This window comes from Protomyctophum bolini, assembly GCF_963924005.1.
Source record: "Protomyctophum bolini genome assembly, chromosome: 7".
Classification (NCBI taxonomy): Eukaryota; Metazoa; Chordata; class Actinopteri; order Myctophiformes; family Myctophidae; genus Protomyctophum; species Protomyctophum bolini.
Genome location: NC_137868.1, coordinates 16,511,926 through 16,538,184, shown reverse-complemented (window position 1 = coordinate 16,538,184; position 26,259 = coordinate 16,511,926). Strand labels below are relative to the sequence as shown.

General features: G+C 48.4%; 1 protein-coding gene across 2 annotated transcripts in view; it reads right to left on the bottom strand.

The window, feature by feature from the left end:
- Positions 1–24,893, bottom strand: part of bcam (basal cell adhesion molecule (Lutheran blood group)) — a 61,327-nt gene extending 36,434 nt beyond the window's left edge. For both annotated transcript variants that reach the window (XM_080767458.1, XM_080767459.1), the window contains exon 1: positions 24,631–24,893. In XM_080767458.1, coding sequence (XP_080623584.1) covers positions 24,631–24,688 — 58 coding nt within the window. In that variant the 5' untranslated portion in view covers positions 24,689–24,893. The remainder of the gene's footprint in view (positions 1–24,630) is intronic.
- Positions 24,894–26,259: the final 1,366 nt, after the last annotated feature.

Sequence of the window (26,259 nt, the reverse complement as noted above, 5' to 3'; positions counted from 1 at the left end):
AGGCAGTCTCATTTAGACTCAGCCCTCCTTTCACTTCTAATGAGCCTTCATTTTGGCAGCAGGCAGAGAGAGAGAAATGGAGAGAGACGAGTACTATTTCTCCTCCGTTAGCTGACAGCAGCTCCCTTCTCAAACCCTCCACGTAAAAAAATAAAACCCCACATGGGGCTGGGAGGTAGAGGAGGAGGAGGAGGAGGAGAGGGGGAATAGTAGGATGAAAATTCAGGTAGAAACTAGCTACTCACTAATCTCTCCATTGTTTTCCAATATCACTGTATAAGAAGCAGCTAAAAGGGGCTACTGGTGTGTGTTCATATACTGTAGGTGTGTCTGTGGAACCGACCCTGACTGACACACACAAATCCGGTGCGGACAACTCGTGATAAGCTTGGCAAATTGTCCCTCTCTGTGCACTGTAGCTGAAACATGAGAGCGCTGGCTATATAAAAGGGGGGTTCTTAGAAGCGGGCCAAGGGCACTCTGTAGGGGGGTGAGGATGGGCTTCGGGCGGGGCGGGGCGGGGCAGGGCGGGGGGGGGGGGGTTGAGGGCGGCCAGGCGTGACGGGCCCGGCTACCCGCTGTAATGAGATAACAGGCCACTTGGTGCACGCCGTCATTCAGCCCTCCCTTTCATTCTGTCCCTCTGCTGTTTTCTTATCCGTCCATCCCTTCTTTCTGCCTCTCTGTGTTTCTTTTCTGTTTGGTTTCCGAGAGGCCTCCGTGCTCAGCGGGCCGGTAAAGCCAGCATGTGTGAGCGGCAGAGATAGAGAGAGGCTGCTATAAGAGACCGAGGCACACCAAAGATAGAGAGATGGGAGAGCGAGGGCAGGGGGCATGGAATTGGAAAACTTGAAAGATGTGTGCACGCGCTCGCGAGTGCGTGTGTGTATACTGAGCTGAACTTAAGTCCTTAAACAGACAGACAGACAGACAGACAGACAGACAGACAGAGATGGTGAGATGGGTGTAAAGAGGGCATGGGTCACTGCCCCCAGACATGGCTCTGCCGAAGCCTCCCACCTCCACTGCTATCACAGATATTGGCCCCTGCACCTGCCCTCCTCTCCTCTCCTCCTCGTCTCTCACTCCCTTTCTCTCTCTCCCTCTCTCTCTCTCTCTCTCTCTCTCAATGTAGACAGTGGTAACAGTGTGTGTGTGTGTGTGTGTGTGTGTGTGGGGGGGGGGGGCATATATATTAGGAGATAGAAGGAGGGCAGAGAGATACGAGACACCTGAGTCAAGATGTGGGCTTGATGTATCGATGTATCCGTACATGACTTTTAGCCCGAGCTGAGATATTTTAAATGCTGTTGGGTAATTAATGTTCACCTCCCCTGACCCCTGCGCCGCACTGTTGTCAAGCGATGTGGTAAATCTCTACTTATCTGCTCCTCTCCCCTTTGACCCTTTGGCATCGCCCCCATGACTCATGTCACAAAAGAACATGTTTGCATGTCAATTCTGTGTCCTGTGGTTAGTCCTATTGGGGTACGTGTGTGAGGGGGGGGGGGGGGGGGGGGGGTCTGGGATTTCACCTAAACAACGTCTGTCTGCCTGTCGGGGCGATCAACACTTCCTGACACAAAACAGAGAATAAGCCATAGATTTACCGTACAACAATCTGTCTGGCCCCCAAATCCATCTCCTTCTTATCGGTGAACCTCACACACACACACACACACACACACACACACACACTTCGAAGGCAGCACAACATACATATACATACACGATACTACACAGACACATAAATATACATGAACAGTGCAAACAAGGGTTATATTATTGCGCACGCACGCACACACACACACACACACACACACACACACACACACACACACGCACGCGCACACACAGTACAGTACACTACCTCTCACTATGGCACCCCCCCTTGCACCCTTCCCTCCCTCTCTGTCTTTTTTGCCTATTATGGAGGATTAGCTCATAATGCTTGGATGAACTTCAGCAAGAGGGGGGCAAAGAGTCACACACCAGTACACACACAATCACTGGCTGGCAGACACGGATACACACACACACACACACTGCCACGCACACACACAACCCTCAGGCCTCCTGGTGTTCTAGGAGACATACGCACGCATGCACGCACGCACGCATGCACGCATACACGACAACACACCCCTATTCAAATGCAGACACATGTACTGTATCGCCACTGACAGGTTTTTGAAAACATCTCAGAGCTTGTGACTAAAGACACGTTATTTAGTGAATTATTTCCTGAAAAGTAACCAAAGGTTTGGCCAAACAACATTTCTGCCACAACACCAACGATAACCCTAAACCCTAACGATTTGTGACTCAGGAGAGTGTACAAATGTAACCAAATGGACCGTTACATTCAGCGGTCAATGAACTCTAAGCATATTACTGTACACACACACACACACACACACATGTACGCACACACACACACTCAGGTTTACATAAAGTCTCCAGACTCTCATGTTGAAACTGAAAGGTAGGTATTCCCAGCAAAGCCGACCCCTAATCCGCCTGATCCCTGAGAGATGGAATAATTCACTGTTAATTATTCTCCTACATTCCTGTCCTTCTCTCTCTCTCTCTCTCTCTCTAAATCCATGTCTGCTCCCTCGCTCCCCTTTGCTGATCCGCGCCCAATTCGAGGCCGCCGCCTATACCAGGCCTCCGTGCCCCGTCACGCCCCGGCATAGTTTAGAGTTTCTGCGCGTCTCCTGCGCCGCCTTGTCAAAGTCACTGCATTATGCCATATTGGTGAATAAAAATAAGTGCAAAGCATGTTTGTGTGTTCTCGCTCTCTCTCGCGCTCTCTCTCTCTCTCTCTCACACACACACACACACATAAATACACACCCAGACCAAGTTGAGTTTGAGATTTTCCACACTGTACACTGGCACAGCACAACCGCACACGCGCGCTCGCTCATGCACACGCGCGAGGAGTTGACAGTTGACACAGCTTTGAGGCTGTGACTATCTGCTTGGAGTTTGGAGCCACAGTAAGTGAGTTAATTTGAGCACATAGAAACCACATGACTGTCTGTCTGTCTGTCTGCCTGACTCACTAGTTTGGGGATTGGATATTATATTTTGGCTAACAACCCTAATGGGAGAAATGGCACCTGCTCATTGATATACAGTAGAGTAGACAGTAACGTCCGTCTTTCAGACTTTCTTTATTTGACTGTCCCTTTCTCTCCGTCTCAAACACGCGCCCGCCGCCCACGCACACTCCAAGAGTAGATGAAACACGCGTATACACTTACTAGGAAGACAAAATACCCTCATGTTACTGAGTAAGAACAGACAACAATCTAGGTCATATTTTTCGTCATCTGGTATTACCTGTCTATTATCTTAGGTATGTTTTTACATATCTATGCACACAGAAGGCAGAGAATGTGTTCCACCACACTGCTTTCTTTTCTTTGCACTTCAAGACAGGCTGCTCGATAAGGCAAGGAGACAAGGAGATAAAGCAAGGGGACAAGGAGATAGTAAGGGGCGCTACCCATACATGGGTACATCGGGTAGGGCGAGGAGCTGTGGTATGCGCTCACATGCAGTCATTTCACACCCCACGCACGCACGCACACACACACACACACACACACACACACACACACACACACACACACACACACACACACACACACACACACACACACACACACACACACACACACACACACACACACACACACACACACACACACACACACACACACACACACACACACACACACACACACAGAGTAAGCATAGTTTACATGTTGGCAAATGAACAGAAGAAAACAGCACGGATAATGTACAATGTGGACATGCCTATTAACGTACACTCATATGAATGTGATCGTAAAAATGCACGCACACCCACACACACACACACACACACACACACACACATTCTGTGGGCATTTCTCACATATCAGTTGCATGTGGAAGTATAGGCACGCACACAGAAAACCTCTGGCACGCAGATCACAGAGATACGTCGCCGTGGAGATGCATTATCCGAAACCAATGTGAATGCAGCCAGAGACGGACGCAACAGTGTCACACAGTCTCACACACACACACACATGCACGCACCCCAGTCGGCCAGCTCCCCTCTGCGCTAAGCCTGATTCATACTTGCCGGGCGGGGTATACATATCAGATCTACAAGCTCACAAGGCGTCACATGCGTGACACTGAGCACGACACCCAGCACGCAACAATGTATGAATCACACTTTAACCTCCCAGCATTCCTGGCTAATCTGCTCCATAATGGCACACCTGTCCTTTCTCATTCTGAGTCGGTCCGCCAGCACAGGGTGGGCTACGGGGTCAGGGTGTGTGTGTGTGTGTGTGTGTGTGTGTGTGTGTGTGTGTGTGTGTGTGTGTGAGAGAGTGTGTGTTATGGGGGCGGGACGATCTATAGGCAACTGGGGTCCACTCAACACATTCCATGTCCAGATGGGGGAACGCTATATTGAATGGTCAGGGTGTGAGTGTGTGTGTGTGTGTGTGTGTGTGTGTGTGTGTGTGTGTGTGTGTGTGTGTGTGTGTGTGTGTGTGTGTGTGTGAGAGAGTGTGTGTGTTATGGGGGCGGGACGATCTAGGCAACTGGGGTCCACTCAACACATTCCATGTCCAGATGGGGGAACGCTATATTGAATGGTCAGGGTGTGAGTGTGTGTGTGTGTGTGTGTGTGTGTGTGTGTGTGTGTGTGTGTGTGTGTGTGTGCTACACGTGAGGACGGGCTGAATGTGTTACCGCAGAGCCAGCCATCGAGGTTAATGGTCATAGCTGGAGATGAAATATGATTGGTCAAAGCAGGATAAATAAGGGGCGGGCTCACGGTTGGGGTAGGATGCATTATGGGAGAGCGGAGGGGGGCATAATGAAAGCAGCAGGGTTAGGGGCGGGGTAAAGGTAGGTCAGGGTATTGATTGGTTGGTAATATGCGAGCGGCGAGGGGAGAGTCCACAGAGACCCGGAGAATAAATTGCGTCGGGACATCAAAGTCTGCCTGCTGACACTGAGCCTGCAGGACATACAGGCGGCCCAAGGCCGGATTAGATTGGCTAGACTTACATGCAGTCGCTGTGCGCACATATATATACACAGTACACACACGCACTGGCATACATAGACATGTGTGTTTGTACATATGTACACATGGAGGCATGCAGACTGATAGAATCTGGAGTAATACGCACTCCACAGCCGCACACACACACACACACACACAAGTACAGTGCACGTACATACTGCATAGGAGGCCCGCAACAAATATGTGTGCACGACTGCAAGGACAGAGACTCAAATATAGTACATAGATGCACACAAAGGCATTCTTCACCACACACAGGGATCATGTACTGTACATCTCCTTTACTAGAGAGAATATAATATACAGGTAATATCCGTTACATTACATAATAGATGAAATACAGAATATAATAAATAAAAGACTTGCCTGCTCTAAATAATTTCCGTTCCGATAATTACAGGTCATGAACCATATTTCACAAAAGCGATCACCCCCCCTCCAACACACACACATAATAACCCCCATTATCTTATTCAGTTTGGTATACGGGACCAGTTTCAATGCATTTACTGCATTAGCAATTATTCCAAAACTGAGGCATGCATTTTTTTCCACCCTCATTAAGGGCTTCATTTAATTATTATTCATAGCTATGCAGATGAAGTGATTAGGGAACAAATGGGATATAATGGACTGAGTATCAGGTCAAATGGCAGCGATATTAAACGTTTTATCTGCACATTTTCTCTTTAACTCGTTCCACTGGCCGCCTCGTTGGCCCGACAGTCTTTTTGCATTTCAAAAGGCAACGAGGTCAATCTATAAGGAGAACAAAGACCATATCTGAGATAAGCATCGGGCAGAATGTTTGTTTTGTTTGGTTTTGTGTGTGTGCCGCTGTCTTTTTCTTTTCATTGGTTTAATTATTCAGGTATGGGTGAATGGCTGTCACTACACACACTTGGTGGAGGTCAGGTCCTTGGCCTCATGGGCATCAGGCCTGCAGGGGATGGGCGTGGTGACCATCCGTCACTGCCTGCTGCGGGGGTGTCACGGTGCTGCCGAGATGGCTATCAGTTGGAAGCTAAAAAAACGCTAAGCTAATTCAGGGACCCGGCCCGATAAGCATCTGGAATGTGTGAAACCCGAGCAAGACAAAACAAAACGCACGTCCCGACCTGTATACGGGCCCTCGAGGACGGGAGATAGGGCCGGACAGGTCGGGGTGGGGGAGGGGGAGGGCTGGTGGAAGGCACTGTCTCTCAACGCCGGGTCCGGGGACCACTAGGGGTCCAAATGGAGGTTGTTGGGTAGAACACATTTTTTGGGGTCTATTTGGTTCCATTTGTACACTCTCAAGAGTTAAAACGACACTGACTGAGCAGGGGTTGACGCGATAAGGTCTCAGAGCTACTTGCCTGTCGGGCAAGTACTGTACAGGTCATGTTCTACTTGCTAAAGGTTACTCCCACTTGCCGAAACGTTGGATTCACGTGCCACGGGGCAACCGCTGCGTGATGATTTCACCGACTAGTGTTGTAGAACTTGGACTAGGTTTTGAATTGTATCAATATTGCCTTGAAATGAAAAGGGTTTAGAATCACTGGTGTAAGAGAGGGGAGGTGGAGAGTGGGGAAAGGGGAAAGGGGGAGGGGAGAGAGAGCAGGTGAGCGCACGGTAGCCGGCAGAGATGCAGGGGTTCCACAAAAAGCAGACAAAAGGGGAGCAGCGTGACGCTGTCAGAGAGAGAAAAGGAGAGGAAAGAGGGATGGAGGAAGAGGCGGGAGGGGGCACGGAGGAAGAGAGGGAGGGGAAAAGGTCACTCGTACAAACATGAATGAGAAAATGTTTCATGCTAAACGGCCACGCCCACGTTCTGCTCATTATGTGGAATAACTCTGAATTATGTGGAACAATCTCTCTCTCTCTCTCTCTCTCTCTGTCTGTCTGTCTGGTGGGCACAGAGCCTGATTAACCCCCTGGGCACCGAAAACATGGGGCCCATTTCCTGCTTTTTGGAAAACACACAGAAGGCAAAAAATACTCGAAAGCTATTTCCTCCTTCAGGCGCACACACACACACACACCACACACACACACACACAGCCCGACATTCCTTCCAGCTATCCCCTGTGATTTCACACCAGATATGAGCGTGACCCAGTGGTCTATGCTTCCTCTGTCTCTCTCTCTCACACACACACACACACACACAATAATTGTAACATCACACTGTTGCAGCTCTATGTGGTCTGTGTGCCTAGCTGGCATTTTTATTTCAACAGGGTCACCTCTTCATTTCGTGCGCCTTGACCCTTGGTCACCCCATTCCTCCTCCAGTCACATTTCAAGGGCAGCCTGGTTAACAAGGCCGTGCTGGGGCTTAACCACTATATCGCCAGGACACTTGTCCTTCCTTGAAGGATATCCAGGAGGCTCCCTCCGTGCAGCAGGCCCTAGAGGTGGACCATTTGGGTTGGCGGAAAGTCTGCTGACTCGACTCGTTATATACACACAAAGCCAACTGCTTCTCTCGCACACGCACGCACAGAAGAAAGTCAGGCAAACAGTCATGCGTAAATGTGCCCCTAAGACAGTGGCCATACAGCCCAAAATCCCTTTCAACATTTTGACACAGCTGGAGGCTCTGACCAGTGCCATTGAGTTGATGACTTAACAACATGCTCAGTTATCGTGTTAATTGTAGTTCACTGACAGACGTACGCTTAGGATGCATATTTAGAATACCAGCAAGCGACACATTTTGTTTTTCATCTGAGGAAGTCATCAAGTCAAGCATCTCCCTGACATTCAGGTTGTTTGAGTAGTCATGACAAGCCTTGAAGCCTTTGTAACTGCACACCAACATTGAAGGGGGAATTTAACATCCTGAGACTTCAAGTATAAAGCTTATTTCTTCAGTTTTGTCTGCACTGCTCAGTGTTGAACTGACGGACAATGGAAACCCACCAAAACAAGTGTCGCTCACACGCTTTATTGTGCGCGGAGGTTTGTTTGCGACTAATCACAGCAAACTGTGGCCACAACATGTTTCAATGAGAATAACAAGTGAGGAAGAAAAGTGCTTGCACGCCCTGTGGGTTTTGAGCGTGACAGTGTAAACATTTTTCTCATAATGGAACGAGCTTTACACTCACTGGAAAATGAACACTCTGTACTCTGCAGTGTAGGGGCCATTGATAAAAAGCTGCGCTGGTGGTGGTGTGCCTCCATTCTTATGCAAACACACTAAAACACACACTCCTGTCAGCTCAAGATATGGTCTGAGTCTCTGAGAGGAAAACAATAACTGAATGAGAAAGAGATAGAGAAAGAGAGAGAGAGAGAGGTATAGAGGTGAAGTCAGAGAGAGAGGGGGCAGAGAGGCCAGACAGAGATTGACGGGTCAAGATTACGGGCTATGACGGGCACTGAAAAAAAAGGGAAAGAAAGTTAAAAGGGAGTGTACGGGCCAAGACTGGCACGAGGACACAATGCTGATCGCCAGCACAGCCAGCATCAAAGCAGAGCGGGAACATGAAAGGACGAAAGAATGAGAGGGGAGAGAGGCAGAGAGGGAGAGAGAGAGAGAGAGAGAGAGAGAGAGAGAGAGAGATGTCAAAGTGCCCCGGTGATATCACTTGAATCACAGCTACTGCATAGCACAGAGAGGGGGGGGGCTGGATGCCGGGGAGTGCGTATAGTTTAACGTTAATGCGGCTGTTTTTAATTAACAGGGAGTTAAAGCGATATGGCAAGTTATCAATGGCTTATTACTTGGCTCTGTGTGGAGATAGAAGGTGTGTGCATGTACAGTATGTGTGATTCAGGGAGCAAGGTGGTCAGCCAGCATGGGCAAGATGTATTCATGCTAGCGCAAATCTGCAAGCATCTGTGCGTGAAATATGGAGCAATATGGCGCATGTATACGTGCGTGCGTGTGTGTGTGTGTGTGTGTGTGTGAGGGGGGGTGTTCCTGGAACAGGCAGAGTGTTGAAGCTTAACTATCAGCGGCACTACTATCCTGGCACCATCTTCTGCTCCTTCCACTCCTCCAACCATTTGGAGAAGCTGAGAGAAGGTTGTGCATTACGGAGAGAGGGAGGGATGGATGGATGGATGGATGGAAGGATGGGTGGAGGGATGGATGGAGGGATGGGTGGAGGGATGGGTGGGTGGAGGGATTGATGGAGGGATGGGTGGAGGGATGGGTGGGTGGAGGGATTGATGGATGGAAGGATGGGTGGGTGGGTGGAGGGATTGATGGATGGAGGGATGGGTGGAGGGATGGATGGATGGATGGATGAGGAAAGGAGGGAGGAAGAGAGGAATGGAGAGGGAGGCTAAGAAAGGGTGTTGGGTAGAGGCAGAGGCAGAGGCAGGAGAGAGGAGTAGAGTTATACCCCTGGTTTGTGCTTGGCTGCTCACCTGTGTCGCCGTCCGAACATGTCTTAAAGAGTGATTTATACATACATACGTAGCTCACATCATGAGCTTGTAGATATTTCAGTATGAGTATAAATCCCCCTTTAGCGAGGCGAGGAGCCGGTGGAGGGATGGGTGGTGCGTGTGCTACATCTCCAGGTGGAGGTGTGCTACAGAGCCAGCCTTCCTTTCAGCCCTGTCGGCGTAGATCGTTTAACAAGAGACGCGACGAGGTGAAAGACATGTCGATCAATTCACAGCGAAGGCCCCCCTGAGTGGCCGACATGAAATAGACACCCTCCCCGGGCAAAAGACGAAATGAAAAAAATGAAAGGGGTGAGATGAAATATGTAGCATACATCATCAGATGCCATAATGGCAGCGACCTGTTCTGTTACAGTTTGTCAGCCTTTTGATTTCTATATTGCGTGTGTGTGCGACTGTGTGCGTGTGTGTGTGTGTGCGCGTATGTAATGAGGACACAGATAAAAGTGGACGCGACACGGTTGGACTTGTTTCCATTAGTCCAATTCAAAGGCACCGAGAGGAGAGGTGTGGCTAGACCTCCCAGTGGCATCGACCCTTCATTATTCATTATTAATCATCCGCCAGCTGAATACATCCACAGTGTCACAATAAAAGCGGCGCGAACATCGTCCGCTGATAGAAGCCAGAGGTGGCTTCTATCAGCGGACGATGTTGGCGGGATTCCGAGCGTCGTGCTTGTCTCCACCGCCACGGCGTCGCTCATTGTTTAGATGCGAGTCACCGATGCGAGGCGCGACAGGAAGGACGTCCCCCCCGGTGTCAGTAAATGCCATTTGGAGCAACACTGTGCTTTTCATAATGGGAGGTTTCGCAGAGTTTACGCAAACACACATTCTGCAACGGGGCGGGGGGCCCTCGGGGCACTTTTTGACATTTACGGCGAGGCAGAGTGAGTGTGTGTGTGTTTGAGACAGAGAGAGAGAGAGGGAGAGAGAGGGGGGTGGTCCTGACTCCTCTTTGAGTAATGGCTGATCAGAGTGGAAGGCTTGTTCGTACAGGTACCAGAGTAAGACAGGACGGAGCAAGCGAGGAGCGCGGGGGAGGGGTGAGGTGAGGTGGAGTGAGGGTTGGATGTCGGGGAAGAGGGAGGAGAGGCCAGGTTGGGGAGGGGGCGAGCAAAGGTGGGGGAGGGATTGTCAGATTGTGGAAGACGTGAGAACCGAGAGCTGCATGGGGAATGGAGCAGAGGAGCGGTGCGGGGGGGGAGGTGGGGCGGAGGAGTGCCTGAGCGCGATGATGGACAGGAGACGTGGGAGCTGTCAGTCAGCGGATGTCTCTCTGCAAAATTTTCCATGACTTGCAGGCACAGGAGGGCGAGAGAGGCAAGCCTCGCAAACTGTGTCTCCGTAATGGGCCGTGAACTGCAAGCTGGGGTGGAGTGCCTTGTCTTCTACGGCTTTTGTACAGCGACGCTGTCCAGGCACTGAGCCTCTGACCCCCTTAATACTAATGGTTCACTGTATAATCCTGAGTGTTCCTTTAACTCTGAGAGTACAAACGTAACCGTATGGACCCCAAATGGAGCCATTTGTACTCTCTCAGACTTTCAAATGGATATTTTAACGCTGGTGATTAAACTGTGTTGCTTGTTGTACTACCGTACTTGGTGAACTGAACGTTTTTCTCTAAATAACAAGAGAACTACACATAAAGAATGAATGAGTATTGACTCGATTACTCCCAATGCCTGAGAGCGAACAAACAAATTAAGTCTACAAACAAGTGTGAGCACTTGTGTGGCTCCCACCCTGGCATGTGCTTTATATGTTAGGAAGCATTGGTTGTTTGGGTATAGCAGTGGGGAGGGACAGGCCGCCATAGGCCTCCATGAATGAGGTAACATTCTGGCTTAGGTTACAGCCACGTACAAGCCATGGCAGATGGACTCAAATAAATAAACATATTAACTTGTCAACAATGTGTTCACCATTATAGCAACATTATGTAATTTTAGCACCCAGGGACACATGTTACACCTACGGCGAAACACAACAACTGGTTACTCTCCATTCATGGCATGCTGTATCAATGTTGTAATCTAAACGAAACGCTTGCCAGGAAATAATCAAAAATGGCCGGAAACCAAAATGACCACGACAGTTGAGGCCTGTGCCACTGAATGATGGCAAATGATCGCAGGCTGCTCCAGCATTGATCTGATAATTCATTTTTTTGTGGGGGGTTAGATGCGACTGTGCCGTACGGAAAAGCCAGCTGCTGCTAACAAAACAAAAGTACTGTGTTGAATCAACATTGGAGGCTGCCCCGCATTGCTGGCGAACCCCGTTTTAATGCGCAGGCTGAGCCTGGCTCAGCCTGATAGGGAGGTTTGTTTCCACGGTCCAGAGCAGGCCGGCCAGCCAATCATTTGGATACCGTTTGCTGTTTGTTCTGGCGGCCTTGGCTGCCCTCGCCAAGTCAACTGACTGATAATCCACAACGGTAGGAACGCGGGAAGAGAAATAGAAGAGAGGGGGAGGAAACGGGGAGGCACAGGAGAGAGAAAAGAGGGTAAATAAGAGTATGAGAGACAGCAAATATATAGAAAGATAGTGAAAAAGTGCAGTTCAAGAGGCTGAGAACAGGAGAAGGCAAAAGGCAAGAGAAAGCGATAGCAAGATGAAAACAAATCAGTGAGAGTTATGCGTTTGGGTTAGGCAAAAAGCAAAAAGAAATGAACCTCTAGTGACGATTGAAAGAAAAGATATGGGGGGAAAAGAGGTGCAGACGGTGTTGTCAGTGAACGTGTGCAACCCGATACAGAGGCTGTGTCCGCCCAGCTGTCCCTCTCCATCGCTGCCACCCTGCTCTCCCTCGACTGTTTATACAACTCCCCATGGGAGAGAGGTGGAATGAGGGAGAAGAGAAGAGAAGAGAAGAGAAGAGAAGAGAAGAGAAGAGAAGAGAAGAGAAGAGAAGAGAAGAGAAGAGAAGAGAAGAGAAGAGAAGAGAAGAGAAGAGGAATGACAACCACATACAGGAAAGTAGAGAGTGCAAGAGATATTACAGTATTATGTGAAAACACAGAAATCCAGCGATGAGTGAACGGATGGGGAGCCCCAGGTAGTGAGGTATGGGGTTTGGCTAGTAACCACAGTAGCCATAAGGCTCCGGAAACACCCTTCACATAATGCAGCATGTAGCTTTTGTCATTGACGTTGTAATGTGGGTTAGCCACATGGCTACTGTGGCAAACAGGATTTTGGCCTGGAAGTAGCTTGGTTCGTCCTGTCATGCCGACAGTGGGTCTGGCGTTAATACTGTCCTGGACCGTTACACCAACTGGCCCCACACTCCACAAGCGGCAGTGGAGATACACACATGCGCGCGCACACACACACACACACACACACACACACACACACACACACACACAGCAGATGGGGTGATCATGGGGAGGTGCGAGTCAGGGTCTGTGCGTGGGTGAGGGGGCTACATAGAAAGTGGGGGTGGACGGTTGGTGGATGATGGTAGATTTATTTTTTGGCCATGCTAGCTCAGTGCTGTGCTTGCCAGCGAGAGCAGGCTCTCCCTCTCTGACAGGCTGGATCATATACCACCAACTGGGCCGGCTGCAGGCAGCCAGGAGCGGAAACCATGGCAGCGCAGTGTGACTCTCTGCCCTCTACTACAGCACTGCAGAGGGGAGGGGGCACCCCCACTGCAAAAACTCACAGACAGAGGAACAGTAAATAATAAAAGGCAATGTTGAAATAAGACAAACTGTGTTAAATGTGTTTTCTCTCTTGAATACTGCTAATACGGACTTGGCTATGTGAGCGAGAGAGGAACAGAGAAGGTAAGAGCAGAAGGCGAGGAAATAAACGAGTGAGGCAGAGTGAGTCAACACTGCCTGAAGGAAGGTGAACACCAGCATTTTGAAACGCATGGTGCAACTGCAGCATGTATTACATGTCCTGGCCTCGTTAGGCTTGTCCTATTCTGTGCGCTACTGTACTTTCAATAAATATGCACGGTGTTTTGCATTCGAGGACTTTCCTTCACAGACGTGAAGTCAAACAAGGACAAACAAAACACGCATTGCGATAGGAGCCATAATTAGGCCTGGCCTGCTCCCTACGTCAGAGTTACAGGCCCCGAGTCATCATCACCAAGCTTGTTCTCCAATTCTAACCTCTGTCCCCAGCTGGTACTGCTGGGAGTCTACTCTCCCCAGAACACACACACACACACACACACACACACACACACACACACACCTATTTATAAGCCCTGTTAAATCCGGATTCCAGTTCAGGTTGCGGTTGGTGCCGTAATGTTCACATGCTCCTGAAGTCCCTCAACACTACAAGTGACGAAAGCCCACACACACGGCTGAGCTTTATTGTCCCACACGGTGTTCTAACTCTAACTCTACCTCTCTCTCTTTTTGTTCAGTTAATTGGAAATGCATTCCAGTGCACATACTATCAACACACACACACACACACACACACCAAAGCTCTCCCCTCGACGACACAGAGACACCTGCAGGAACAGAGACACACGTCAACACACACGGCACATTCACACACATACCCACATGCTGTACATTTATACACACATGACATTGAAATGTCAACAAGTACTCCCGTTTGTGGGTTTCTCCCTTCCCTGTGCCCCAATCTACCTCCCTGTTCAACTCCCTTCTGTCCACACCTCCCCTCCCCTCCCATTCCATTCCTCTCCTTCCATTCTTCACCTCCCTACATTTCTCCTTGCTCCCTACCTACCTCTCTCTCTCTCTCTCTCTTTGCTGTGTGTAATCAGGCCTGCATTAATACCTGCATTCCAACAGCCTACAGGAATGTCTTAACAATGTAGCCCTGTTCAGGTAGAGAGAGAGAGCGAGGGTAAGTGTGGTGCTGTGGTGCCGGGGGCATCGTGGTGGCAAACGAACGAAAGAGAGGCGTGGTGAAAGAAAGATAGTGGGAAAGCAGACAGAAAGAGAGACCTGGAACTATGCATTGTGTTTGCTTTCATTCAGTGTACATAAACAATCTACATACAACCATTCCATAGCTGAAAGCTATAAACATAGCTGCTCTGCTAGGGAGTGTACTGTTAGAGAGGCACTTGGAGTGTATCGCTGTCATCTCTCATGCTCAAGAGCTCTCTCAGACACGTTACATTACTGGTCCATGTGTGTACATCAGCCTCCCTGTTTCATTCACTTTCTCTCTCTGCTGCCTCGCTCACACACACACACACACACACACACACACACACACACACACACACACACACACACACACACACACACACACACACACACACACACACACACACACACACACACACACACACACACACACACACACACACACACACACACACACACACACACACACACACACACAGATAGTAGTAGCACCAGACAGAGAGGTCACATGTGACAAATTACCATGCAATTGAGCGATGTGTTGCTTTAATAAGAGCAAGAATGACAGAGATGGAGAATCAGTGGCTCCCTGGATGGCCTAATCATCCTCCCTTTGTCCATCGCACCGTCACCCCCTCTCTCTGTCCCCCTTTGTCCTGCCTTATTATTGAACATATGTCCTCCCTTCCCCCGTGATTAAGCAGTGCCGCCCCTGTGCACTGCACACTTGTGTGCACGTGCGTGCACGCGCGCATTTGTGTGTGTGTGTCTGTGTGTGCGAGCGAGCGGGCGCACACGTGCAAGTGTGTACACACATGCACTGCGCCTGCTAATTGACATGAAGGGTCTGTGTATCTTTCATCACTTCTCCACAGGAACCCCTCAAACTGTGAGAGAGAAAGGGGGGCCGAGATCAAAGGGGAGTCCCCCAATCTGCTTTAGCCTAACCTTGCCTGTCCTAGACCTCTGTGACTGTGCCCGTCTCGTCACCCCCATACGGTAGCCTAATAGGACCAAATGTCCCCCCCATAATCCCCACCGTTCACATCTGCCACAGAACAGTCACACGACAGTCACAATATATTAGCTTCACAACCTTGTCCTTTCGTTACACTCAACGTTAACTGAACTCATTGTTGTTGTTGTGTAGTACAACATGGGAGTCAGAATTACTTTATCCCAAAATAACAAGAGGCTAAATAAGTTAGGTATAGAGTCTAAGTTAAACATTATTACAATCACCGTCCATCTCGTTGGATGTACTGTAGATGACACAGAGACATGTAATTGGGGATCATTTAGCTTCGTGGAGTCATAACCCAATTGGATACCATTGATTTTTGAGTATTATAAATTTGTTTAAAGCGGGGGCGACGCTTGTACGTCGATCCTGCAAGATCGAATCAAGTCATGCTATGAAACTCGACTCTGCCTGTCATTATTGGAATACAGAGAGAAAACTCATGGTAACAGAATAGAGCTTAGTGCACTCAAGCCCTTTTAGCTATTTAATAATACAGGGAATTTGGCATGAGAATAGATAAATGGAAACGGATCAACATAACAGCGGATCTGCAACAACACGCTCAAGGCTTCACTTCCGCAGGTAATTTAAGACCGCGTCCCAAACGGCCGGATTTTCTCGGCAGAGTTTACTGAGACATAACAACGTGAATGACTTATCATGGGAAAGCAACCATGTGTCAGCCCGGTTTCAGGCTTGATTGCAGTTATTAGCGGAGCTGTCTGTCAAAGAATAAATAAAAGGAGATTAAATCAGTGGTGCCCCCAAGGGATGGGAGACCACCCCCGGTAGGCTCCTTCTGTTGACGTTATTGTGATGATGATGAGACACATGGCACAGGACACACTTGTGTGTCTGTCTGCAGCACAGAAACATAATGGACACTCCATGGACCATGACTGGACGCTGGATGGTGCTTATTCGTATTTGTCTGTTTCGTGCTTTTGCTTTCTCGCATCAATATTACACCTTTATTGTTACGCAATGTTTTGTAACCTGTAAGAGCAACCCACCCTGGAAAATTCCTTACATGTGCAAACATACTGCCTTGGCATGCAATTACAAAATAATTATTCTGAATCTGAGACAAGTTTATAGAGGAGAAGGGGTGGAGAGCTGGAGACGAGCGACTTACAGGAAGATAGTAAAAAAAGATAACAGTTGAATGTGATGATGTCAAGAACGCTGTGGGAGTGATTACTGCAGGGATCCAAGGAGAGATAACAGAGGAAGGTGACAAACATGGGTGGACGCACATTGGACAGGCATTTCTGTGTGCGTTTGTCCGAGAGCAAAACAGAGAGTGTGAGATCCTAACACAGACAGACAGCAGAGACAGACAGAGAAGATGAGGCTGAGAGAGACAGAGTACAGAACAGGACAAGACTTGAAGAGCACATTAAACGGCCTTGGCAGCACAGTAACTTTAACCGAGCACTCTCCTCTTTCAACGGCAAGTTCACACAGGTACTGGAGGAGGTAGGCATGGTAAAAAGGGGAACTTTTACTGCCGTGGTCCTTGTTGCAGAGGACTTGGAGGTAAGTGACACCTCGGTAAAACAAAGGCGCGCAGTATCCTTGGGCCAGTCACCTGACTAGCCAGTCCTGCACATGACACAGGATCTGTCACCCGAACCGATGCTGCGCTAGCATAGCTCTCGGCTAACACGGGGCACCCCCTTTTTCTCACACACACACAGACGTTAAGTCATACCTACTGTACACACGCAGACACAAACATACGTAGTTGTAAACCATACTTCCATCAGTCATATGAGCATGAAACCATGCATATACGCACACGTACAAACAAATTAAACACTCAAATAAAGTGTATATAAATGCTGAACTGCAAAAACACACACCGAGCCACTCACACTACCATGTCTCCTCTACAACCCCCCCCCCCCCCCACACCCACCTCCTCCAGTGTGGAGAATTAATGTTCACATGCAGAGCGCTCCTCTCTCCCCCTCTCCCCCTGGCCCAGTTAACACAATGAAAAGCCTTTGTCAAACAGTGACCAGGTCCACTGGGAGGAGGTTAACCTAACGCCGCTTAACCATTAACTAGATTAAAAACGAGCGCCCGAGACAGAGAACGCTGGAATGTTCTCCGGCTGATAGGAAGGAGAGATTGAAGCGTGACAAGTGGTTAAGGAAGAAAAAAAATAAAGAGCGAGGAAGAATAATCACGGCGGTTTCGGTAGTGCCCTGTACATTCTCTAAATTGCGACTAAACACGGAAAACATTCCCTAGCCTAGTGACCTCCCAGCCACCCCTCCGTCGTCTAGCTATCATTATGAGATGGCGATAAGACGGTCAAAAGAATCTCTTGGGCCTCTGCCATCATATTTCTGAGACCACTCCTTAGTAAAGGAGAATTACTGGGTCAGAGGGGCTTCAAATCCTTTAAACTGTAACTTACTGAATGGCACTTGGTTTGCCCGTAAAAACCTTGTGCTTTCTTTCTTGCTACAATGACTTTTCCCCCCCGCTGTGTTTTTTTCCCTATCCAGAAGCACATAACAACCACTCACTGACTGAAGAGACAAAGCACTTAAGTTGTTCGAAGCACCAACATGTACACTTTCGATAAAAATAAATACCAAAGAAAAAGCTAAACCTCACTCCCTGTTGCCCCCTTTAGCCAGGCCAAAGCAGTGGTGCGGAATGACACGAGGTGGTAATGGAACCCCAGTGTTGTGCGAGGAAGAGGGAGGGCGGGGGGGCTTTGCGTTCGACAACTGCTGTTCAGGCAACTGTTGACGTCTGGGAAGCAACAGCTTGCAGAGCTCCCAGAGGAGACCCTTTGCCAGGCAGCAGTCAGTCACACAGAGTGGGACAGATGAAGGTTTTAAAGATGGATGGAGGTTAGGATTTCTCCAACCCCCACAACCAATCCTGCCAGGGAAAATGATCCCTATATTTCTGGCCGCCGATCCAAGATCTTCCATGACTAACCCCCCCTCCCCCTTCTCCCCCACCCGTTCCCAATTGGTATCTCCTCAATCCTGACACACTCCCACCCCCGCCTCGCCTGTCTGCTCTCGATCGCTGCCCGTTTCCGTTTCCCCTCCATCGCTGTCGTTGTTTCATCCGCCCCTCGTCTCCTTTTTATTTGATTGATCAGAGCAACTGGACGGGACACGGACGGGGAAGAGAACAGGACAGGAGGGGGAGGGGGATTCGTGGTGGAGTCAAAATGGCCGCAATATTTCCTCTCTCCCCTGTCTGTGACACAGATTTGTGAATAGCGGGGATCTTCTACAGGAGCCTGGTAGTCCATATCTGCCTGCATTGTCTATTCAGGCAAACCCCCATGGATTGTCAAATAAAGGCTGTTAGCTACATCTCTGCTGCCGCACCCCCCCCCCCCCCCCCCCCCCCTCCCCCCTCCCCTCTAAATGCACTGGCAGCACTTAACCTTGTCTCCCTAAAGGGGCTTTTTGCATTTTCAATTTACCTACAAACCCTGAACCCACCCACCCACATACACACACCAACACACACTCAGACAGAGGCACAGACAAGGACAGACGCATGGGCATATGTTGACAGACACACGTATGCTCAAACGTGTACATGCACACGCGTACACTCGTACAATCGAGCCTGTCTCTTTTGAAAGCACTTAAAATTACCCCTTTTCTCTTCACTATCATCCTCTCCTCTACATCCCCTGAGACCAGGGGAAACACGGGGTGCAGGGTGTAGATGATGCACTACTACACTATAGTCAGCCCTAATCACCCCATCCCATCGCTTCATCTCTCTCTCTCTCTCTCTCTCTCTCTCTCTCTTCAGTTCCATTTATCTACTACTCGAAACGCTCACTGATGACAGGAAAGCCTTGAAACCACCGGCCTTGGACCAATCAAAAGAACTCTAACAGGCTTTATCTCTCTCTCTCTCTCTCTATCATCTTCCCTGCTGGATTATGTGGCGCTCCAAGTCATTGAGATTGGACATAATGGAGAGAGAGAGGGAGAGAGAGACAGCGAGAGAGGAAGGGGAAATAAGAGACTAAAGGTGCACGTATGCGTGTGCAGGGCAGCGTTAGGGTTATTTATTCAGAAAGCATCAACGGAGGTCATAAATCTGTTGGAGGAAAGCTCCTGGGCTGCACTTAAAGGAAGAAAATAAAATGTAGAAACATTGGGCCCCAGAAGCCCCTCTCCCTGTCCGTCGCTCACAGCGGGTGGGAGCATGTTTCCTTCCCAACAGGAGGCGGGGCTGTGAAAACTGTAAAGCACGTACAAAGACAGGCTGGTCAGCACAGACAAGGACATGACGGGGTAAATCACAGTAAAGCTCCCACACGAGCGCGCGCGCACACACACACACACACACACACACACACACACACACCTTGGCTTCTGTCTGCTGAGGTATCACTCTAAAGGACAAAATGACACAGGGTGTGTGGAAGGAAATGGTGGAGGGTGGGGGAGAGACAGACAGAGAGAGTCAGACAGAGGTAGGGTGGTTGACGAAAGACGAGTGCGGAGACAGACAGGATAAGAGAGATAGGAGCATAGACAAAGCTAATCTGAGGTAATGCAACTTGTGTTTATCTATGAGGACCTGTAGTGTGCATGTGCATGTGCATGTGTGTGTGTGTGTGTGTGCGCGTGCATGCGTATGTGCGCACATACACATACACACATGAGCCTACATGTCTGTGCATGCATGTGTGCGTGAATGTGGTACTGTCTGTGTGTGTACTTGTCTGTGTTCACGTGTACTTGAGCCCGGTAATCATGGCTTTAGCTGCTCTTTTGAAGACCTTGAGAGGATTGAAAACGCAGTGCGATGAATTTCCCAGTCTCCTCTGCAAACCACATCGCTCTGGATAATAGACTTCAAACCGAGGGGCTTGAACACATGCCTAGTCCCAGCCCACACTTTCAAGCCCAGATGCCTGCCGGCGCCTATCCTCTGCCAGCTCACCAACCACTGCACACACTGGTAACCCTGCAAGACGCCCCTCACAGGAAATTCACCGCCAGGGATGAAAGCGAGAAGCGGGTGTTGAAAACACCTTGTAAAGGAGAAGAACATCCCCTCGCTGGTCTGTAAGACCTTAAGTGTCGTGCCTTTTCCCATTGCCTTCACACCAACCAGGTTAGGTAATGATTAACGTCTTGTTGTTTGGGCTTCCAGCGGAGTGAAGGAAGCACACAGTCAAACCGCAAAAATGCACTCTGCAGCCGCGAGTAGAGGCGGTGGCGCTTTCGCTTGCTGGTGAACGGGCAACCACATTGTGGCAGCTCATTTGTAGGTGGATTACGGACTGTGAATTGTGGTGAGCGAAGGGGATTCATGGGAAGAGTGGCTGCCACCTCTTGACACAAAAACAAATGTTGTAAATGTGTAACTGACACCCATCAAGACACACGCACGCACGCACGCAAGCACACACACGTGCACACACACGCGCACACACACACACACACACAGGGGGGACCACCCTGGACAAGCTCCAACGTGTCATCAAGAATGCTATGGTTAAGAATGTCCTTAAGAAATCCATTTGTCTCTGACTTTGTCACACACACACACACACACACACACACACACACAGACACACACACACACACACACACACTGAAAAGCATGAATCACCTGCATAGCTTTCCTCACATGTTTCCAACCCCCAATCTATCCCCAGAAGGCTAAAAGACAAGAGGTAAACGTGGAGCAATCCCCGCCCGCCAAAGCAGCCCACTAGCCCCTATCAATCTGTCACTCGCACCACCATCAGCTCAGCTTTCCATTGTGCAATGCCAGGAATCTGTGGCCAGGAGCTCTGGGTCTTTAGGTGAATGTACATTATTTTGTAATTTTGGAATGTACGAAAACATGTACATGAGTGTCATGTGGTATCTGTGCTAGCATGTCCACATGTTGACTCACACATTTCATGCATTCACAGGTACAAATAAGTGTGTGTTGTGTTTGTGTACTGTGCACGGATGTGGGTTTTTGGGGAATCAAATATCTCAGGGGCAACTTGGAAACAGAAGACACCACCCCCCGCCCGCCCCCGGCTTTTATCTCCTCGCGGCTAAATGGCAGAGTTTTAGGTTTTCCCCGGACGGACTAATGCCATAATAATTACACATGTCCATGGGGGGTGGGCTTTTGATGCCGTTCTGGTACGTGGGGTTGGGGAGCTCGTAGGGTATACGAGGCAGAAATTAAAAGTGCGGAAATGACTGTGGGAATTAAGGGTGGCCATAGACAAAAGAGGCCTGATAGAAGATCACAGCTTGAACTCTGTCGACGCATGTCGCAGCGATTCTCCGCACCTTCTTCCGACTGCGACAAACTCTCTTTAATGTATCTGTTCTCTTCCTCTGTCTGTCTGTCTCTCTCTCTCTCGTTGTCATCCATCTCTGCCTCTCTTGTCCTAATCTCCACCCTCCTGCACGCTACGACCCGAGACTGGTCTACTTTCAAAAGTCAACATTTTCTCTTAGTTACAAATCATTTCAAATAGCCCCATTTGGCTGGACAAATCCAGGTGTTATCCACCCCTCAAAGACTAAACCCAAATTCCAGCACACCACATAACGGTTGGACACGAATGCAGATGTTTCCTGGCTTCGTTGTGCTGCCCTGGGGGCAGCGCTTTATCTCCAACAAGCAGCCATGAGTGTGTGCCAGCATCTGGGTACAGACTAGTAATGCTTCAGGCTGGTTAAACATGAAGTCATTATTTCAGGGTCCTCCCGCCTGTTGCTGAAGCCTCTGGGAAAGGCGTCGACATTCCAGGAGCAGTGATAGAGAAGACGTTTACCCAACACCGAGGAATGGGCCAAACAGACAGAGGCATGCAATGCACCCTGGGATGCCACGGGTTGCCATGCGCTGCATGACTGTGTGTCACATAATATGTAACTACGGGGGCAGGCACACACACACACACACACACACACACACAGTCACTCACACACACACACACACACACACACACACACACACATATACCTGCACACTGGCACACAGTCAAAGATGCACACAAAAACAGACACAAGGAAACAAGGACAGACAAACACACACACACACACACACACACACCGGTGTTAGGTATCCCGTGGTCCTGTTTAGCTCACCGTGACATAGATTGGAGCTGGGAGTGGGTGAGCCATGATTGTACTGGGAATGTGGGTCTGTGTGACAGTATCCCACTGAGACCCACTGAGAGCTGCTATTATTAGACATAACCACCAGGCTAGCAGGGACAGAGAGAGAGAGAGAGAGAGAGAGAAGACAAAGTATAGTACTAGAGAGGGAAAGGAAAGGGCTGTATCACTGCAATACTAAACCGTGAAATCAGCTATATTAATTTAACTCTGAGAGTGTAAAAATGGACCCAACCGGACCAAAAACATCTCAAGTTTAAGCAAAAGCTTCATTAACAATTTTACTGTGTCATTGTAGGAAAACTAAACTTTGACTGCATGCGTTGCAGGGAAGAGAGGGACAAGATTATAGCACCAACAAGGGTATCAATTAATATCAATTCTGCATGGACATGTCAACAGGGGGACTCCAATTACAGGGCTCTTTTTAGTGGGCACCTGTTTAAAGGTTCCATGAAAGGCCTGGCTCTCTAAACAGCAGCCACACCTCAGTCTCCCAGACCACGCAGGTGAGCTCTCTGAGCAGATAGGGAGAAGGAGAGGGGCGGGGAGGAGAGGGAGGGAGGGAAAAAAATATGGTGGTGGTGGTTTTGGGAGGTGGGGGGGTAACATGATCTCTGAGGGATGAAAAAAGAGAGCGGGAAGGGAGGGGAAGGGAGTGGAATGGAGAATGGAGGGAGACTTCAGGTAAACTGCTGGAGGAGGGGTTGAGATTGAAGAAGATATATACCGTAAACCAGGTAGCTTTTTTACATGTTGATTACTCGTTACTCACAGCTCCTTTCATTTTCTCTCCTTGTTTCCCTGATTGGTTTTGTTCATATCCATAAACATTTACCATCAATCAATCAGTACGGGTTTGATTTGAGACACTTTTATTAACAACTCAGGCATAAGTGATTAGACTGATTGATTCTGACTACTTGCTATGAAATAAATTGCAACAAAAAAAAGCAACTTAAGGTGGTAGAATAATGCAGTGAGTGAGAGCAAAAGAGAGCAAGTAAAGAAAGGGTTAAAGAGATGGAGAGGGGAGTCGTCTCCACCTTAACTCTGAGTTCCCAGCACCAAAACCCCACCCCAGAACCTGCCATCTTAGGTAGTCAACAGAGCCCAAATTATATAAGTATAGCTACCTATAATCTGGTAATATTATAATTAGCCTATACTAATAATACAGCTTGAGTAGAAAATAAATGCATTTCAAATGATGGAATCATAAAGTCAATTCAAACACGTTGATGGACAACAAACAAACCCCAATGCCAGAATGCGCACGGGGCCACGGGATGATACAACAACCCTCGCTGGCACGGAGACGCACGCACCAAAGTGCTGGTAATGGGGGGGTGCGCTGCGCCGCGCCCGCTATACGAGCCGTGTGCGTGTGTGCGTGTGTGTGTGTGTGTGTGTGTGTGTGTGATCAAAGCCTGCCTGCCCAGTGTGGCCGTCCAGCAGCGACACACATACCGGAGAGGAGGAGTGAGTGAGTCCCCCATGGACGCGCACAAGTGCACTCAAGTGCGGAGCAGGGGGTTCCCGGACGGACGACTAACTACAAAGACACCAGTGCGGCAGCCGGGCTTAACCCTTGAATTAAGCCGCCAATGAATGTAGCCAATATTCATATTAACATTCCCGACTATTGCTTTCCAGTTGATCTGATGAAACTATCATACATCGCGCCGATTTTAGGCTACTGCCCTTTTCTTCCACCTGCTATCGGCATCTCTTTTCTGACTGCTCCGCTCGTAGTAGCCTAAACAAGTTGTTGTTTTTCACAACAACACCAACTTCAAAACCAGCAATGACTGACTACGGCGCAGTAGCCAATTAGAAAGGCAAAGTAGCCTTGTGTTTTCTCTCAGGCATGTACAGACAGGTTCATCTCAAAGCTCCGCTGACCATCTCGAGTCCCGGTGAATGGGAGAACTACTCCACACCCGTATGGCTAAAATATAGTAGGCTAGTCAGCAGTTTAGACAAACAGGACCATAAAAGTTACTTTACTGGCTGTAAATGAAAGAAAGCGCACATAATGTAAACTATTTACCTTGCAACGCAGAAAGTAGCAAGGTGCACAAAAGCGACGCGTGTCCAAGTCGGTCCATGGCTCCTTTTCCAACTTTATTTTGCAGATATGTGTCTTGTCTTGAGGTGTAGAGTGTGCGGTTATGGCAGCGGCAGCAAGTGTTCCTTAAGGCTCCACAGCTTTCTCTTCTCCCTCTCTCTCTCTCTCTGTCTCGCTAAAGCGGAATGGCCCCTTCACTTCACTCACACACACTCACTCACTCACACAGCGAGAAATCTGATGCTGGTGGCAGTCCTGGTAGGCTGGTTGATATATTTGCACAAAAGGTGACCCCCGCCCCTCTCTCTCTCTCTCTCTCTCTCTCTCTCTCTACCCCCTCCTCGCTCTAAAGACCTGCTTGACTAATCGTGCATGGGCGAGGGGCCAGGCGGGACTTTTTCAAACTGTTTCTCCCTAGTCCCTATAGCTATACTGTATTGTAAATTTTAAGTAGGCTAATATTATGCTGGAATATAATAAAAAAAAATTGCTGATGCTGATGCCAACCTTTCAAAAGTCACAAAGCGATTATATTACACAATTTAGCATATTTCAACTGGAAAATGGATAATATTGAAGGGCAACATCGGCTATTTATTGATATGTAATTTACATATCAATGAATAGCCGATGTAATGCAATGCAAAACAAATAAAGGTTATCTGTTCTGGAGACTTAAACTATGTGTGTGTGTGTGTGTGTGTGTGTGTGTGTGTGGTCTTAATATAGTATTTGGTTGTTTGAGCATGTTATCTATTCAGGCTGTTATTATTTTTATTTTGTGCAGCTGGTGCGTTATGGCACACAGACCGGTCAGTTTTTGACTGAATTTTTTTTTCAGTAGGAAATAAAGTGTCGGAATGAAACAATGACACCGACAGTGCATTTTAGTAAAATATAGGCTATAGCCTATATAAAAGGCTGTGTGTGGTCAACTATAGTCACTGGAAATCTATTACTTCATCTCTGAATTATTATTATTACTTTCAGTGGATTCAGGGAACATGAACAATTGAATTGGGCCAATGAATGGTACATGGCTCAAAAATGCTGTGGATTGTGTAGGTCCGTTTCCGACCTTCTGCGCCACTAAAAGTATTACATAGCCTGTGAGTGCTGATGACTTTATTTTATATGTCTGTGTCTTTTGGGTCAGCATCATACTCTGAAGACTTTTGAGTTGAGTACGGCCAGTTACCTTATTTCTTGTAGAAAAAACTAAAATAATAATAAAAGAGACTTAAAAAGAGGAGAAACACATTGGCCTATAGCCTAGCTTTTGTGTTGAATGAGAGAGCAGGGTGGATAGCAACTGTTGTTTGGCAAGAGAGGACTTATGTAGGCATGAAAGAGGACACTTCTCCTATGAAAGCAATCAGGCAAGTGATTATCACGTAATGCATGTTTCAACAGTGGAGACTCAGTCAAGTCAATAAGGGACATTGAGTATTCTAGGTCGGCCCCAGGGTCTGGGAAAGATAATGTAGTAGTTGTTGTTGTTCTATAAATTGAATAACCTTAACTTTATTGACAGATAATAGCAACATACCATTCATTCATAGACAATATAATCCTTCTATATTCTGTTTGAGTATCTAGGCCTGCAGTACA